Genomic DNA, 19,421 nt, shown 5'->3' with positions numbered 1-19,421 from the left:
AATGATGAATAGGGGTGTGACTTCAAGGATACTGAAGTTCAAAAACATTTAAACCACCATTCTTTCCAAAGAAAATTGGCCTGATTTAGCCCACAGGATACCAGGTGGTTCTCAGTAATAAGAACAGCAAGTAGAAAAAAATGAAAACATACTTAATCTACTGGTCTTTATACATTTATTATGGTGTTATATATTTAGATAAGAAGCACATCATTTTTGAAAAATAAAAAATTACATTTTCAAGTATAAAGAATGTTGACGTATCTTTAAAAATTGCTTTTCTAGCATGACAAAAATAACCAATATTTTACATGAAAATATACTCCTATTCCTAAAAACACTTGGAATGGAACCATTGTATACCCAAGGGATTTAAAAATTCGTATTACAATGATGTGGCCAAATCAATGTTTACAGAAGCTCAATTCACAATAACTAAACTGTGGTACCAACCTAGGTGCCCTTCAACAGACAATAGATAAAGAAAATGTGGCATATACACACAATGGAATATTACTCAAGTCATAAGGAAGAATGAAATTATTCTGACATTTGCTGGTAAATGGATGGAACTGGAGACTGTCATGTTAAGTGAAATAAGCCAATCCCAAAAAACTAAAGGCCAAATGTTCTCTCAGATATGCAGATGCTGGGCTGAGGATGTGGCTCAAGCGGTAGCGCGCTCGCCGGGCATGCATGCGGCCCAGGTTTGATCCTTAGCACCACATACAAACAAAGATGTTGTGTCCGACGAAAACTAAAAAATAAATATTAAAAATTTCTCTCTCTCTCTTTAAAAAAAAAAAAAAGATACGCAGATGCTAACACAATAATCGGAGGAGGAAAGAATAGAAGTTTGTTGGATCAGACAAAGGGGAATGAAGGGAAGGGGGGGGAGATGGGAATAGGAAAGACAGTGGAATGAATTAGACATAAGTTTCCTATGTTCATATAGGAATAAATGGCCAGTGTAACTCCACACCATGTGCGACCACAAGAACGGGATCCTAATTAGAATAAATTATACTCCATGTATGTACAATATGTCAAAATACACTCTACTGTCATGTATATTTAAAAAGAACAACAATAAAAAGATACTCTTGCATTTCATTTCTAAGTTGTTCCTTCTTTTAAAGATTGAATAATGAACTTCAGACATATATATGTCATAGGAAGTTGTGGTGAGACTGGGAGAACAGAGCATCAAATTATTTGTCAAATTTAACAGTTAAAGTAAAATGATAGCATTTACTAATAAAATGAGGTTAAGTTACCTGAAGTGCTTGCATCATTTCTTTTGTTTTTTCAAGACATTTATTTGATTCATTAATTTTGGCTTGAAGTTTTGCTATAATGTTATTGGTCATTTCAAGTTCTTTCTGCATCTTTATTATCTTGCTTTCCTTATGTACAGCATTTTCTTTAGCTTCACGCAAGGAATTTTCCAGTTCCTGAATTCTCTGTTAGAGAAAGCATATATTCATTAGGTTTTTTTTTTTTTTTTTTTTGGTACCAGGGATTGAACCCAGGGGTGCTTAACCACAGAGCCACATCCCCAGTCCTTTTTATTGAGACAGGGTCTTGCTGAGTTGCTTAGGGCCTTGCTAAATTGCTGAGGCTGGCTCTGAATTTGCGATTCTACTGCCTTAGCCTCCTAAACTGCTGGGATTACAGGTGTTTGCCACTGTGCCTGACTCATAAGGTCTATTTTAAAGACAGAGATGCACAATGTAAATTTGAGACAAAAGATTATATTTATGTATTGATAATTTTTCATGAACTGCATTCATAAAGGATAGAAGAGAGGCCAAATATCACTCAATCTATAGACATGTATTGCTTTCATTTGGAAGTAACTGATTTTTGGATTTAAAAATGACAAAAATTTAAATCATATAATCTGTCAACAAATTCTTAAACCATGAATGTGAAAACAGCACAGTGTTGATGTTATTTACTGGTTAGTTGAGTGCTAAGCACATTAAAGAAGCACTCATTTTAAATTAACACTATCAGAAATATATTTGTTAACTGACTTTCTAAGTAATGTACATAATACCTTTTCCTTTACTTTTGTTAATTAGTTTTGAAATTGAAAAAGGTAAACACGGGGAAAATTCAAAGGTACATGATGAAAAGGTAGTTTCCACCTCAGATCCCAGTTGATCCTGAGGCAATGACTGCTAAACTTTTCAAGTGTACTTTCCCAGGAATTTTCTCTAAGCATCTAAGCATATGTGAATATAGTTTATAAAAATAGTTACTCATACACTATATACTAAACATAAAGTTCTGTTTTTAATCCAGTATATTTTTGATCTTTCTATTATCAATATATATAAATGTCTTCCATTTTTGTTTTTATGGATACATAGCATCCGATTTCATGGAAATATCATAAATTATTTATTCAGTCACCACAAATGAAGATTGAGGTTATTTCCAGTTTTTCACAAGTATAAATTATCTTAGGATAAACTTAAATACCTGAATTTTTTTTCACGTTTATCAGATTATTCACATGTACACACATTTTTTTACTGTCTGTGAAATGTCTGTTGCTTTATGGTCCACCTAGAATTTATTTTTTGTTTAGTGAGTCTTATTTCTTTTCCAGATGACTAGTTTGTTGTTTAAAATTATAAGTAAACAATTTTTCCCTGTAGAGTTGAACATTACCATGATTGTGTGTGTGTGTGTGTGTGTGTGTGTATGTATATATATATATATATATATATATATATATATATATATATATATATATATATATATATATAAAATTCTTAAGGCTTAATGGGGCGGGCTTCTGAACTCAGTTCTGTTCCACCTCTATACTTGTATATTCCTGCATAACTGTCTAATTATAATAGCATATGTTTTCTTATCTATTAGAGTGTTTTCTTGGGTCACCAAAGACAGAATTTCTTTCTGCTTCTTTAAATTATTGCTTTGGTAAATGGGTTTCATCTTTGCTCTATTCTATGGCTATCAGATGACAATTCTCTTAAGATCACCAGATCAAAAAACTGCAAACTAGTGATCTTCTAGTTTCCACTGGTAATTAATTATTAAAGTAGTGGCTGACATTTCATTACAAGTATATATACTGGTAAAAATGATAAATTGTAATTTACTCGTAGAATCCCTACTAAATCATTTGTGTGTTAATAAAATAAGGTAGCATGTTTTCTGATGTTTAACAACTCCTAAGGTTAAGTAATAATGTAACAGATTATTCAAATAATCTACTGACTCTTAGACACAAGTTGATATGTATAATTATTCTGTTATAATTTTAGCCTCTTCCCTTTTTATTGTGACTGAAATATTAACCAATATTAAAAGAAATGATAATTAGAAAAAAGCTAAATTGTTATTTTTCTCTAAGCTTATATTGGTTTTGCATATAGACAGATTATAGTTTAGTATAAAGTCAGATGATTTAGGAAGTTTATAATATATAGTAATAAAAATTTAAATGGTAATCACTTAAATTATAGTATATGAATTTAGTATTCAAATTAAGCTTTGATTTACCTCTGTTTTATAATACAAAGGGTAAATCTTTATAATTTCTAGACTTAAAATTATTTAGCTGAGTGATATCCAGAACTATATATAAATATCTAGCTTATCACACACACAAAATATTGTGTTCATATTCCTTAATAAATGTAGTCAATACTATGATTTTGCTCTGGACTCCAGGATGAAGCTAAAAATTAAAGAATATCTTATAAGAAATTGCATACCTCTGTTAGTTGTACAGCTCTTGATGTAACATGAGGATTTTTATTGTCTTGTACAATAGAATTAGCCTGGGCACCAGATGTTAGGGAGACTGTCAAAGTTTGGTAGTCTTCAAACAGTTTTTTATTTTTCTCTCTTATTGATTTCAGGTCATGTTCCCATTCTTTTGATCGGGTTACACTTCTTTCCTCGAACTCTGTTGATTCATTTATTATACCCTATTGAACAGTAAAACATTACAGCTCTAAAATGATTTATATATTCAAGCACTAGAATTCTTGTACAATGCATATGCTGAAATTCATTATTTAGAACGCCCAACACCCTAGAACAATGCTTTTAAAGAATGAACATTCTTTGTGATTTGCACATATTTTTTGAAATTATAGATATTGGATGTTGATTATGAGAGTAAGATAATCCCAGCTTTATTGGATCTGTACTAGCACATGAAGAGAATCTACAATATTAATCTAGTTTTTTTTTGCTCTAATTTCACACATACAAGAAGTCTTTTGATACTATATATCTTACCAATTATGCAGATTAAAATCATTATATATGCTATGGTTGATGATAAGCTATTAAGTGCCATCTAACAGCAGAACACTCCTAATAAACTTAACAGTTATCTATTTTCCTGCTTCATTTTAAACTTCAGTATTTTTAGGGAAAATAACTGCCGTTGGTAATTAGTATGGATATCTTTCATTTCTGTGCAGAGAATAACATGTCATCAATACTCTTTTTTACAATGAAGGCTAATTCTAAAATTAATTATATAATAAACACTTCCTAATTCCTATGGGATATACTTTTTGCTCTTATCAAGAATGTCTTATTGGTCTCCTCTATAACTTCTTTGTGGTTTTATGGTCATTCTGCCAGGACGGGATCTTAAGTTAGTTGTGTTCTTTCTGATATCCTGGACTCTTTTTGGCTCTGGTTTACTGACTTTGCATCTTACAAAGTTATTGACTCCTACCCTCAGGGTGCTAGAAGAAGCCATATTCATGCTGACACAGCAGCAACCCCTACTTTCTAAGCTACTTACAGCTGATACCTCAATATTATAAGAAAAGCTTTGAATTATAGAGAGATTATTTTGTTTTATGCCTTTCTCTATTGATTGTGATCAAGTTTGTTTGAAATAGTCTATTACTGTTCTGTTCGTTCTGGTTATTCTACAAATAGGAGGAACTACCCGTGAAAACATTTTTTCATCCCTTCTTTCAATGTGATTTAAATATAGTCTCCAGATGAAATTAAAGTATCAAAAAAGAACTATTCAAACATATGAAACACAAAACCAATCTTGGAAGCTACCATTTTAATCTATTCTTTTTGCTCTAATTTCACACATACAAGAAATCTTTTGATACTATATATCTTACCAATTATGTAAGGAAGAGATTATACCAATGAACACTATGAATATAATAATCACTGAAAAGTAAAAACAAATTAACAACCTGTTGTTGGTTCTTATGAATCAGTACATTGGGACTGATCATGAAGGGAACAAGGATAAAAATCTCGATTTTGCAGATTCTGGTCCAGCACGTAAAGAATTCAGAAGTTACCAGTCCATCATAACAAACAGAAAGCAGAACTGAAAAATCAAAACTCTGACTAGATCTATCAATGCGGTTAGGTCACAGAAATAGACCTATAGTCAACTCATTTTTGACAAAAGAGCAAAAGCCATAAATAGAGCAAATATGGTCTTTTCAATAAATGGTGCTGGACCAAAGGGACATCCACAAGCAAGAAAGTGAATCTAGACACAGACCTTACAAGCTTTATAAAAAGTAACTCACAATGGAACACAGAATTAAATATAAAGTATGAAACTTTAAAATCCCAGAAGATAACATGGGAGAAACCTTGATAACCTTGAGCTTGGTGATAACCTTTTAGAAACAACTTCAAAGTCATGATCTCTGAAAGAAATAACTAACAAGCTAACTCTTTAACATTAAAAACTCCCAGTAATTTCTGCTTAATTTTGTTATAAAATTAAAACCAGCCTAAAAAAAATAAAGTTTATTAATACAAAAAATAGACACATTTTTCATCCTCAAAGTTCAGGATCAGCATGTATAATTCTGAGACCAACAGGAGTAAAGTTCATGAAGTCCCGAGGCCCTGCTGAAGCAGCCAGCCAACTAGTCTATGGCTTTACCACAACAACTGCCTGCAGCCCTGAAACTGACTCAGGCCTCACCTTGGCTGAAGCTACTTGGAGAAAGGTTCAATTCCTACTGAAAGTGAGAAAGAAAAGCTGTGGAGTCCAAATTTCATGAGTGAAAACTGAACATTATACACAAGGCTGGGTTACCTTTATAAGTATAAATTGACATTTAATTATCTTAAGAAGCATAATATGTTAGAGGAAGAACACATTTTACAAAATCAACTTTTTTCATAATGTATGCAAATAAATTAAAGAAAACATACTTAAAATTAATTTACTCTAAGCCCTCTGAGAAATGAGTTAGAAAAAGTAAACAGAATGAGGTAGCATAATAAAAATTAATACTTACAGTTATTTTATTATGGTAGAAGTAATTCACTTGACAAATGCTATCATTTTCTTTCTGGATGCTATTTTTAAGTTCTTCTATATTAAAAGGAGTATTTAACCACTCTTCCAAAACCTGAGTCATTTTTTTCCTGTTACTAAATACTTGTAATTCAGTCTTTATGCTGGGGAAGTCATTTTCTGAGAAATCTTTGAGAATTTCCTGTGTGAGAAATATGCACTTTAGCACCTGAACATTAGGAAAATTTTATCCAAATATCATATGAAATATAAAAATATTATAAAAAGGGGAAAACATGGATTCTTCTTAATATTTTAAAGTAATCTAAGGCTGGGTGTTGTGGTGCACACCTGTAGTCCCAGCAACTTGGGAGGCTCAAAGCCAGCTTCAGCAATTTAGCTAGATCCTCAGCAACTTAGTGAGATCCTATCTCAAGATAAAAAAATAAAGAGAGCTGGGAATGTGGATGAGTGGTTAAGTGCCTCTGGGCTCCATCCCAGGTACCAAAAGAAAAAGATAGAAAGGAACAACAACAACAAAAAAGTAATCTAAGAAATATAATTCTGGGCTGGGGATGTGGCTCAAGCGGTAGCGCGCTCGCCTGGCATGCCTGCGACCTGGGTTCGATCCTCAGCACCACATACAAACAAAGATGTTGTGTCTGTCGAAAATTAAAAAATTAAAAAAAAAAAAGAAAGAAAAAGAAATATAATTCTAACCAAAAACTTTATTCTAGTCATTTGCATAATAAAATTTTGGTAGTATATGTGATATGGTAGTGGCATAACTACAATTCTACCTGTTAAGAATTAAAATCTGTCAGAATGATCAATCTGGGACAAATTATCACATAAAATGCTCTTCAGTGCATACAGCAGGACTTACATATGTGTTGGGATGCCAGCCTCTCATTGCTGGGGAGGGCAAGATACTACACATGGAGTTGTGGCAATAAAAGGGTTTCTGATTCCCCAGTAACAGATGTAAGAAGTTTTAGAAGGTATTTGTAAACTTATTCTAGGATTCCATGGATTCCCATTTACTAAAGTTAAATCTGTTTTTCTGTGCCTATGAAGGTCTGAAAGGAGGCTAGTCCATTATTTGGCAGTCTTTGTTTGGCTAGTTATTATTCTTCAACCTATTTTTAATTTCTGGTAAATAAAAGTTTTAAGCACATGCAAAAGTACTTTCCTACATGATAATAAGGCTAATTAAATCTATTTAAAATAAATTATACCTCAATATGTAGATCCAAACTCTGGTTCAGTTTGGAGTGCCTTAATTCTTTGGATGGTATGTCATAATCCTGTTGAAGGTGTTGTATTTTAATTTGGAGTTCATTTTGCTTTTCCACTTCATCAATAAAAGCTATTTCAAATTTATTGATGGATTCATGTTGTTCTTCTTTCATCTTTGTAATATAGCTTAACACATACTTGTAGAAAAAAATGAAATAAATCAGAAAATGAATTTTTTTCATGTTTAGAGTAAGTTTCAAACCTTTGAGACTGAGGTGAGAAGGTGTACCTTGTTTATTTATATTCTCTGATAAGTAAATAAGGGAGCAGCCATCTTCTATCTCCAAATTTCTCTTTTTAGAATCATGGGAGAGTAACTTCCAGACCTCTACTTCCATATTTTTGACCTCCTACTTAGGGTGTCTTATAAATACCTCAAATTAAATATTTAGAATGTTACATGGTCTCTTTATGTATATATCCTTTTTCTGTTGCCCCTTTTTTGGTTAGTTAAATTGCCAATCACCAAGGATTCCCAGTTAACATCTAAGTAAATCCTCTTCTGCCCACCTTGCTTGGATAACCAATAAAAAGGTCTTTTAAGCCTCAAGATTTCCTTGTTGAGAATCATTAGACATTTAAGCTTCAATACCATATATTCATGGGTCATACAAATAAGTTCTAGATATCTGTTTGTCAAGATTTGTGGAAGGATTTTCAGAAAGTAAAGGGGCAGACATCTAACTAGGCAGGAAAGATACCTACTTGTTAATTCCTTAACCTCTCATAATCTGGTGTCTTCCCTAACCGCTTGACTAAAATTACTCTGGCAATGGTCACCAAGAAATCTATTATCATTGAATTGAGGGGACACCTTTGTTTCATAAGTATCTGCCACTCTTGGCCACTTTATCTTTGAGGAGCTCCACTCCACTGACTTGAGGGACAGCACTTTTGTTTGCTTCTCTCCTGAATTTTTGATTTTTTCATACCTGAACATACATGTTACACCCTTTTATTACTGTCTCTTTTGGACATTTATCTTTTTCTGGGTTCTCGTCTTCTTCCAAAGCTTTTATTCTTCTGAGAAGAGATTGAAGAAGCATTTAGCAGCTTGAAATGGTATGTCCAGGTGATTTTTTAATGCTCTCTAGATGACCTTTCTGTACTTCTTGTCACCTATATGTTGATGAGTCCCAAATCTCCTGACTTTTATCCTGCCAAACCTCAGACTCACAGTTAAATGCCTACATGGTTTCTCTTCTTGGATGTCTCATAGGTATTCTAACCTTGAAACATCTAAACTAAACACCTGATCTCTCCAGCATCACATACCTGATTCTCTTCCTTTTCTCAGTTAATCCTATCTTACACACATGGATAATCACAAATCTTGGAACTCCATCCAAACTTCTCTCCCTATTTCCATTATAAATCACCTGGACATACCATTTCAAGCTGCTAAATGCTTCTTCAATCTCTTCTCAGTCCCTATTTAACTTTCCCTAGTAGTATAGTAACACATATTATCTCATCTGGACCATTGTAATTGCCCCTTATTTCTCTCTTCTTCTAAGCTTATCCCCCTCAAATTCATGTCTTTTTTATTCTGCAATGAAGTACCTAAATGTTAATCTCATCTGTTACTACTGCTACTTTAACTGCCTTTTGGCTGTCTGTCTTCTACAAAACAAACTCCAAACTTTATTGCTTGAATTTGGCTTCGACTATAGTCTAATCTTCTGTAAATTCTTACATGTGGCATGTCATACAACCTGTATATACCTCTATCACTGCACTCATTACCTTTTTATATGTCTGCCTTACCAGATTAAGAGATCTTTGATATGACTCATCTGTCTTCTGAGTACCTCGATAGTATCTAGGCACATAGGCAAAGCTCATTTTTTTTTCCCTCAAAGCTCAGTTTTTATTGAATGAGTAGATACTAGAAACACTAAAAATCCTAAACTTACTGTTCTCAGACCTATACAATATTAAATTTAATAAGTATACTAAATAGCAAATATGCCAACTCCTAAAACAGTACTTAAGTACATTAAAATTTGTAACTGAAATTTAGAGTAGTATTAATAAGATACTGGTACCTTTAGTTTCTTTATGACTCTATGGAATTCCATGGAACATCTCTGGTTTGCAGCAAAAAGTTTTTGAATCTGTTTTGTTTGTGGGTATGGAAGTGAGAGGTTTGCTTTTACTCTAATTGAAAGATCTTTTTGGGTTTCAATTTCCTTCTCTAAGTCAAAAGACAATTTATTCAAGTACTCATAATGATTATCCATCTCTGAGTATCTCTGCAGCAGCTCCTGAAATTAAAATTCATTTGATTTAACAACAAATAGTTCCACTGGTAAAGCTGTAAGAATACTTATATTTTAACACTTTCTACAAGAAAGAAAGAAATCAAGACATTTAAACAAACGGAAACATTATTGATTTGGGATTATAGAAATAATATATGATTATAGTGAAAATTTTTTAGAAGTTGGCCAATATAACAAACCCAGAAATAACCATTGTTTTAATTTTGATGCATTCTCATTTAGTCTTTTGAATATTCATGATTTGAACGAGTACTGGGAAAGTCTGAAGAGAAATTTGAATGAACTCAAACCCCATCAATTCTGACCTTACTTCTCACTAGCTTTCCTCATTCTTGGTGCTCCTAGAACCCACCAGACAGGCTGGCTGCCTCAGGAGCTTTGTTCATTATTCCCTCCGTCTACATCGTCCTTGTCTCAAACACCTGCACAATTTAATCCTTGGCCTCTTTCACGTATACACTCGAGGCCTTAAAAAACCACAAACTCCGATTGTTTTGTTTATATATGTACATAGGTGGGTATACACATGCATACCTATACTAGGTTATAATTTTAGAAAAGGACCAGGCATTACCTACTCATCCCACACAAGTATCTAAATTCCATCTTAGGCTTCAGGAAGCCTTTGGAAGAGTACCGACATGCATGTGTAGAGAACACTTACTTTTATCCTGAAGCACTTTTCTCTCAGGTTTTCTGTATGGTGCTCTTCTCCATCACATAGTGAACTTCTTTCATATTTTATGACCTCTTTGTGATTCTGATGATCCTTGTACAAAGAAACAATCAGACATAACTATTCACATATAATGTATAATCATATACTTTATTAAATTTCTATATTAAGTTTTAATAATGGAATTAAACATTACACTTGTAACTCAAAAAAACAATGTTAAATATCCATCAAATGAATGGAACTAAATCTTTAGTGAGTGACCTGAACTCATTAGGAAAAAAAGTGGGAGAACCATATATTATTTGGAGATGGGATTTGTTATTCATAGTTGAAAATGAGGTTTTAGAATTTCTTTTGGTTCCTTAAACTGAATCTCTGTATTTAAAATTATTGCTGCCAACTAAACATACTAGGAAAACCACTGTCCACCTTGTGTCGCAAACCCTATTCACATATTCTTTCTCGTAACTGGGAACTGAAAATTCAGATCTTGTTTACATTCCACATTTCTCATTAAAAAGTACAAAACAAAAAATTATTTTTTGCCTACTTGTTTATTGTTATCATTACAGTACCCAGAAGCATGAGTATCTGTTGAATAAGTATTTGTCTAACGAATTAAAATTATATAAATTTAGTTATGGCTCATATATAGACGATTCCTAAGCATCTGATATTTCTGCTGAGATTCCAAATGATATTTTTTCTACTTTATTTTGTAAAGCATTCAGTTGGGCTTTTAATTATATAATATATATGAATATCTACAAATAATCATACTAGAAAAACTTTGTAATATTCATCTTCTCTTTTTTCCTTCTAACCAGCAGTTATGGACCATTTCTAGATCCCTATTAAGAGGTAGAGAAGTGGAATATTTAATCTTTTACAAATCTAACCCTTCAAATATTTTTTCTATTTAGAATAATATTTTTTATTAAACAAAACTTTAGAAATTATATTACTAAGAATATTTTGCTTTAACAAACTTTTTCTTAAAAATCAAAAGTGATGTTTTCTGAAAAACAATTTGGCCTCTTTTAAAAATGTGTTTCCTACTGATATGAAAATTATAGTAAGTTTTCCCACTATCTTTAGTATTCAAAGAAAATTCTAAGAAAAGGCCAGGCACCGTGGCACACGCCTATAATCCCAGCAGCTGGGAAGGCTGAGGCAAGAGGATTGTGAGTTCAAAGCCAGCCTCAGCACCTCAGTGAGGCACTGAACAACTCCATGAGACCCTGTCTCAAAATACAAAATAGGGCTGGGGATGTGGCTCAGTGGTCTAGTGCCTCTAAGTTCAATCCCCAGTATCAAAATTAAGAAATTTCTAAGGAAAAAACACCCATATTGGTACCCCTTTATAAAGCTTGATTCTTACAGTTACTAGAACTCACTCTAGCTATCATTTTTCTTATGATTTCTCTGAACTGGTCTCTTTCCATTTTGAGACACTCCTTTTTCCTCCTTAGCTCATTGCTTTCCTTAGCTACAGTTCTTATTTCTTCAAGATTTTCATGAAGTTTCTTAGTAGAGCACAAGTTATCCATATCCACAGTTTTCACAGATACATTTTGGGCCTCAATTTGCCTCTTCAAATGTTCCATTTCATTCATTTTTTTATCACTTTTATTGACATCTTTATTCATTTTAAGAAGTTGAAGCTCTTTTTCCTGAAGTTCTTGGATCTTGAGATAATTACAAAATAAGTTAGAATGCAAACAGAATTCCTTCATGGAAGGAAAATAGCATCTACTTGTTATATTTGTACATTTATACAAGTTAAGTATCCCTCATCTGAAGTGTTTCTGATTTTGAAATATTTACATAGTTGCTACCAGTTGAGAATCCCTAATTTGAAAATTCAAAATCTGAAAACTTTGAGGCTTACATCAGTGCTCAAAGTATAGATTTCAGAGCATTCTGGATTTCAGATTTTTGGATTAGGGATGCTCAATATATCTATATATTTTCTCATTTCTCAAGTAATTCTGGATACAGTTACTTCCAAAAAAACCCCACAAAAAACATACCTTTTTCTGTAATTCATCTTTTGATTTATCTAAATCTTTTTGAATATTTATAATTTGAGTTGTCTTTCCTGAAACTTTCTCTCTGAATTTCTCAATAGTTTGTTGTTGTTCTTTCAAATGCATATGAATAAGTTTTAGTTCCTGTTGTGTCTCCAGATCCTTTATTAGAAAAAAGAGAAATGTGATGACATAAAGAAACGTTATCTTTTCTTAATCATTAAATGAAATTTGAAAAAATGCATACTTAGTTAAAAACAACCAATCTGCCATCCCCCAAATTCGAAGTATACAGAAAGATTTAAGGTACAAATTCCTGTCTCTAACCTCCCTCACCTTAGTCCTGTTCCTTGCTGACCTGTAGCACTTGCTTTCCTCCTTTCCTATTATCCAAACAGTATAACATACTTTCTAATCAGTATCACACAAAAGGTGCTCTTTCCTAGGCTTAGTATTTCATTATACAGACGAACCCCTCGGCCAGTGCCTTATGGGTGAACACTTGAATTGCCTTTAGATTTTGATCATCCCAAACCATGCTGCAGTGAATGCTGTTATATTTTTATTCCAATGTGTGAATATGTTGGTATGATAAATCTATATAAGTGGAATTACTATATCAATGTTTATAATGATAAATTTTCAAAAAGTTAAAAGATTATAACCTTCTCACCAACAGTATCATCTATTTTCAAAGAAGGGAGGTTCTGCCTTAAGAATATGCTTACTGGACATGAAGAATGTGCACAACTCACTTTAGCAATGGTATCCTGCAAGTTTTCCTTGAGTTGGTCTCTCTCCAGCTTGAGCATCTCCTCTGATCTTATCTTATCTCTCTCTTTCATTACAGATTTCATTTCTTCGAAGTTATCTTGAAGATTCTGAGCCAAATTACCCAGAGTTAAACCTTGATCCTTGAGTTGTTTCTGTATCTCACTGACATCTTCTTTTAATTTAAAAAGTTTCTGTTCATTTCCCTTAAGCTTTTGAATCTTAAGATAATCATAATATAATGTTAGGTTACAGATTTTTAGGGAAGGACAAGGAATAGTCTCTAAGTTAATTAAGACTATAGCCCCCCTTTTTATAATCATTAACACCCTGCATAAACCCACACAAAATTAATTTTCTTTTGAGGTACAATATACAAAATGTATTCTATAATCATGTTTGTAGTTCCATTTATTCTTGACACATGCATACACCTATAAAACTACAATCCATATCAAGTCAGAGAATATTTCTGGCATTCCCTAAAGTGCCTGTGAACCCCTTCCCTAGAGGTAATTGCTATTGGGATCTTTATCATACTTGATCAGTTTTACCTACTTTTGAACCTTCCTAAGACAGTGTATTCTCCTGATGATAGGTATTTGTTTTCAAGTTTCCCACCATTTTGGATAAAGCTGCTACAGACATTCTTGTAAATGTCTTTTTAGAGATGTTATTTAGTCTTTTCTATTAGGTACATAACCAGGGAGTGGAAATACTGGGTCTTATGGCATTTAGTAAATACTGACAAGCTGTTTCTGAATGTGGCCAATCCATCTCATATTCTGAAGATTTCAAACACAACAAATCAGATATTCAATCAAAAACCCCTGCAAAATATCTTTTCTTATAATCTGGCATTTGAATTTTCTAAATCTATTTTCATATTTTCCATTTCATCTGTCTTTTCAGAAATAATTCCTGAGTTTATTAATAGTTTCTTGGTGCTCATTCAGATCCATGTGAGCAATTCTTAGTTCTTCTTGCTTTTTCAGATCCTTTTAAGAACAAGGTCATATCTTAATGTTAACTACTTTTTTTAGTGAAGTGATATATTTTCTTAGTAAAAATAATATTGCATTTACTTCTTAATTTACATTGTTGTTACAAAAGTTAAAGACTTTCTCTTACTGTCCTTATTCTCCACACTCTACTCCTCTTTTAGAAGTAAACACACTACACATAACTATTTAACAGCTGGATTCCTCCACTTCAGGGTTATCTTGGACTTCCAAATAGGATGTCAAAATCTGTTTCACTTTTTGTAGGGCTGAACAGGATTTTGATATATGGCTCAGATTTACCCAGTTTCCTTGGGAGGAACATTTAAATTGTTTCCCATTTTTATTACAAACTACTACAATGAACAACTTTGTGGTGTACATATGTATGTATGTTTGTGTGTATATATTTATTTAAGTAATTGAGTCAGTATACATGTAGGATAAAATCTATGAAGAAAATGCTGGTTATATAACTTAAAGTTTTTAAGAAAAAGAATATTAAATTATCTGCTTAAAAGATTATCATGTCGCTCTTGCCAACAATATCACTTGTTTCAAAGAAGGTTCATTGCTCTAAGAAAACATTTATTTGCTAGCAAGAAGAATGAGTGTAATTTACTTTTGCTTCTGTTTCTCTAAGGCTTTCCCTCAGCTTGTCTCGTTCCATTTTGAGAGTTTCCTCCACAATTCTTAGGCCATCATTTTCCTCAGTAAAAAATTTCAGTTTTTCAAGGCTCTCATTTATTTTCTGAGTCAACATTAACTTCTCTAATTCTAAACTCTCCAGAGTTGAGTTCTGAACTTCCAGTTGTTTCTTCAGTTGCTCTGTTTCATACATATTTTCCTTCACGTCATTTTTTACTTTAAGAAGTTGATGTTCTTTCTCCCGAAGTTCTTGGATCTTGAGATAAACATGCAATAAGTTAGGATATTGAAGATATAAATAAAAACCCAAATAATAGCTTCAAAGTTGAGTAGATAAATCTTGTCTTCAATTTTAGGCTAATTCATGTCCCGTTTCATTATACAAAAGACCTGATTTGAACTCCTAGTTACTCAAATAACAACTTAAAAGAAAATACCTGTGCTTTTATGGCAGCATTTGCATTTTCTAAGTTCATTTGCATATTTGATATTTCATCAATTTTTTCAGAAACAGTTCTTTGGAGTTTATCAATAGTTTCTTGGTGCTCTTTCAGATCCATGTGAGCAATTCTTAGTTCCTCTTGTTTCTCTAAGTCCTTTATTATTAGAGGAAGAAAAAATATCGAGAGTAACACAATTAAAATGCTATAGTAAGATAGAAGGCAAGAAGTAAAAGTCCTCCTTAACCTTTATAAGGCTTCCCAGTCTTCACCCTTTAAGCCACTTCAGAATGTCAACACTTGCTCTGGATATATTCTACAACAGAATAAATTTCTGTTGCTGTAAGCCACCAAGGTTATGGTAATTTGATATACCATCCCTAGGAAACTGATATAGGCTGATCAAGATGATAAAGTAAAAATGTAAAAATAAAGTTGAAAGGCATAGATAAGCATTTAAATATAGGCACCAAATAAATAATTCTCCTTTATCTTAAAAAACTTTTAAAATTTGTAGCTCTCAATGGACTTTTATTTTATTTATTTATTTATATGTGGTGCTGAGAATCAAACCCAGTACCTCACCATGCTAGGCAAGCCACTGAATCACAACCCCAGCACCTTATTTTCAATTTTAAGTAAGAAGGAGAGGCCTAAAACAAATTCAGAGGCATTAACTTCCAAGGCTGTTGACTTCACTTCCTTAGGAGGAGTAAAATAGACACAAGGTTTTAGCAAATTCAATCAGATGAGATAAGGAAAGGGAAAGGGATTTGGCTTAAAAGAAAATATAGCTTAGGAAAAAAATACTACACAGAAGAACAACAGAAACCACAGCATATTATCTATAATGCAAGTGGCACTGCTCTTAGCTTAAATAGACCTCTGTGGTTGTATTTCAGAATCACTTGGGCAGTATGGTTGTTACAGGAGTCTTGGGTTTTATACATGCATTGCACCATCCTACCTCCACGAAAGGAGTGATTTAAGGAGTGATTTGGGAAACTACAAACGTCTTAGTGATGGTGATAGTATTAAGCCTTTCATTTTAAAGACCAACAAATACATCTTCATATGGGGAGGATTTTTGCTTTGTTGACTAATGTCTCTTAAGTGCCCAGGATGATGCCTGGCCCATATACTGTTCAACAAGTATTTGACTGATGACTACATCAGATGATTAGTTTAAAAGATCAAGGTCCCTTCTCACCTAAAGACTCTGGAATAATGTAACCTCACAAAAAATGTTAGTTAGGATTCTGTGAATTGAAACTTCAAAATACCGGAATGAAGATCTGTTCTTTTGCAAATATAATGTGCTATTCTTGCATTTAGGCTATGGGAATCAAAAACTATTATCAAAATTGTTTAATCAAGAAAAATGGCCAGGAAGATAACTTAAAAAAAATTTACCTTTTCCTTTAGCTTTTCTTCAACTTCTGCCAGTCTCTCACAGGTCTTAGAAAGCTCTTTGTCTTTCTTCATGACGTGGTTCTTTTCTTGTACAACTATCTCTTGTTGCTTTTTAAGTTCATCTTCAAGAATTCTTAATTCTTCCTGGTTTTTAATGGTCTAGAATAAAACAAGAAGTTGGGATTAAAACAAATAATATTAGCTTACATTTATGAAACCAGGTAAAAATCGGCATTTACCGCAGCCTATAAATGAAGAAACTATATAGTGAAACTATATAGTAAAAATGAATTTAAAAGAAAGTGAATCTTTAATCATAGAGAATCTGCTTTTTATGTTCAATTATTATTGCTCAGTTTATATTCCTATGAGAATTAGAATTGGATTTACCATCCAATCAAGAAAGTTTAGCTCATTTTCTGTGCCTAAACTCAAAAAGACTGCTAAGTGTTCACTGACTGAGTTTCTCACATGAAGCATTAGCTTTGGTTTTGAGCACTATCATCAGCAAACTCAAAATGGTAGCTGCCCTTTGTAGCACTATGAGGGCTAACTTGTCATGAAGCTTGCACAGTTGGCATTCTCATGTATCAAGACCACAAAACAACATGCCAGAGTTAGAATGTAATTTTTGTTTATTTAATTTATGCATATTTACATTTAGCAATTTGGACAGAGCAGACTTTTCCAAGAAACGTGAAAAATTAGAAAACACAGATCCCTACTGTGATCTATAGAGAATTTCTCCATTTATCAATTCAACCTGTACAGATTATACTTCCTCCAAACAAAGATACAAAAACTAAAGGAGGTGTGAAGATATTGGCAAATGCCAACAATTAAAAATAAAGGTAAAAAATTACAACAGTAAGAGAAATACTTAGGATCAAATTTAATAAAATAAGTAAAAGGATTGTAGAATAAAAACCTGTAACACTGTATTGAGAGATAGATAAATTATAGAAGACATCTAAAAGCCAGTTAGTATATGAAAAAGTGTTCAGCATCTTTAGTCATTAGGGAAAGGCAAATCAAAACAACACGACATATATTCATTAGAGTGGCTAAAATTAAAAGCACCAGTAAATACGAAGTGTTGGTGAGGAAGGATGTGGAACCACCAGAATTTTCTCAATTTGCTGATATGAATGTAAAATGGTAAAACTCATTTGGAAATCAGTCTAGCAAATTCTAATCAAGGTAATATACATTTCCCTATGTCTTAGCAACTCCATTTAGTGAGTACACAGGCAGAAACATTTGTCAAAAGTAACCGAACTGTATACTTCCACGAGATACATATAGCGCTTGTAGAATATATCTCAATAAAATTGATAAAAATCTAAAACAAAGACAAAAATGCTATCACCAAGTTTATAGTGCTAAATCTTACCATTTCAATATTTTCCTTTAGGTCAGTCTTTAGTTGTTCCTTTTCTGCTGTAATACTTTCCAACATTTGTTGGAGTTCATTTTTCTCCTGTATTAAAGAACAGATCATTTTCTGTTGCTCAGTCACACCACTATCCTTAAGGTCTCCAATTAATGCCTGGCTTGTTTTAGCTTCCAAATTCTGTTTCTTATTTATGTCTCCTACCTAAAATAGAAATACATTAAAGAAGATTTTTTTAAATTTGTTCTAATTAGTTATACATGACAGTAGAATGTATTTTGACAAATCATACATAGATGGAACATAATTTCTCATTTGTCTGGTTGTACATAATGTAGTTACACAGGTCGTGTAATCATATATGCACTTAGGGTACTAATGCCCCATTCATTCTATTATCATTCTTATCCCAATGCCTCTTCCCCTTCCTTCACTCCCCTCTTTCTAGTCCAAAATATCTCTATCCCCCTCCTCTCCCCACTGTGAATTAGCATCCACATATCAGAGAAAACATTTGGCTCTTGGTTCTTTGGATTGACTTATTTGGCTTAGCATAATATTCTCCAGTTCCATCCATTTAGCAGCAAATGCCATAATTTCATTTTTCTTTAAGGTTGAATAGTATTACATTGTGTATATATACCACAGTTTTTTTAAACCTTTATTTTATTTATTTATTTTTACGTTGTGCTGAGGATTGAACCCAGAGCCTTGCACATGGTAGGCGAGTGCTCTACCACTGGGCCACAAACCCAGCTCCTATATACCACAGTTTTAAAGAAGAATTTCTTAAGTAGTCAATAACAATCACTTTAATATTAAACAAACACCTAACTATCATGTTTTATTATGTACCAGGCATTGCTCTCATATTTTAACACGTTTAACTTTTACTACAACTTTGAGGTAGATATTATTAATATCTGCATTTGACTGATGAGACAGTTGGATTATAGAGGGGTAAAGTCACTTACTCAAGGTGATACAAAGAGAGGAATAGCCAGACTCAAGGGTCTAGCTCCAGAGCTTGTGAATTTTGACCTGTTCACTGATGAGAACTATCTGGACAACTATAAATATTATAATTATTTTCATGTATGATATTTTAACCTGACTTTATGTATATTCACTTACTTCAAACCAATTATAAAATTAAAAGACAAA

The 19,421-nt window shown here is 32.7% G+C and overlaps 1 protein-coding gene across 2 annotated transcripts in view; it reads right to left on the bottom strand.

Moving 5' to 3' along the window:
• Cenpe (centromere protein E) overlaps nucleotides 1–19,421 on the bottom strand; it is a 79,566-nt gene that overhangs the window by 16,922 nt on the left and 43,223 nt on the right. For both annotated transcript variants that reach the window (XM_046459178.2, XM_046459179.2), the window contains 12 exons: nucleotides 18,258–18,461; nucleotides 16,865–17,023; nucleotides 15,449–15,607; nucleotides 14,986–15,267; nucleotides 13,347–13,583; nucleotides 12,595–12,753; nucleotides 10,547–10,651; nucleotides 9,646–9,864; nucleotides 7,537–7,734; nucleotides 6,300–6,500; nucleotides 3,756–3,971; nucleotides 1,278–1,463 (listed from right to left, as the gene is read on the bottom strand). In XM_046459178.2, the coding sequence (XP_046315134.1) occupies nucleotides 1,278–1,463; nucleotides 3,756–3,971; nucleotides 6,300–6,500; nucleotides 7,537–7,734; nucleotides 9,646–9,864; nucleotides 10,547–10,651; nucleotides 12,595–12,753; nucleotides 13,347–13,583; nucleotides 14,986–15,267; nucleotides 15,449–15,607; nucleotides 16,865–17,023; nucleotides 18,258–18,461 (2,325 nt within the window). The remainder of the gene's footprint in view (nucleotides 1–1,277; nucleotides 1,464–3,755; nucleotides 3,972–6,299; nucleotides 6,501–7,536; nucleotides 7,735–9,645; nucleotides 9,865–10,546; nucleotides 10,652–12,594; nucleotides 12,754–13,346; nucleotides 13,584–14,985; nucleotides 15,268–15,448; nucleotides 15,608–16,864; nucleotides 17,024–18,257; nucleotides 18,462–19,421) is intronic.

This window comes from Marmota monax, unplaced genomic scaffold (assembly GCF_021218885.2).
Source record: "Marmota monax isolate L192 unplaced genomic scaffold, Marmota_monax_Labrador192_F-V1.1 WCK01_AAM20220418_F8-fsc00002, whole genome shotgun sequence".
In the NCBI taxonomy this organism is placed as follows: Eukaryota; Metazoa; Chordata; class Mammalia; order Rodentia; family Sciuridae; genus Marmota; species Marmota monax.
This window is presented reverse-complemented; position numbering and strand designations above follow the sequence as displayed.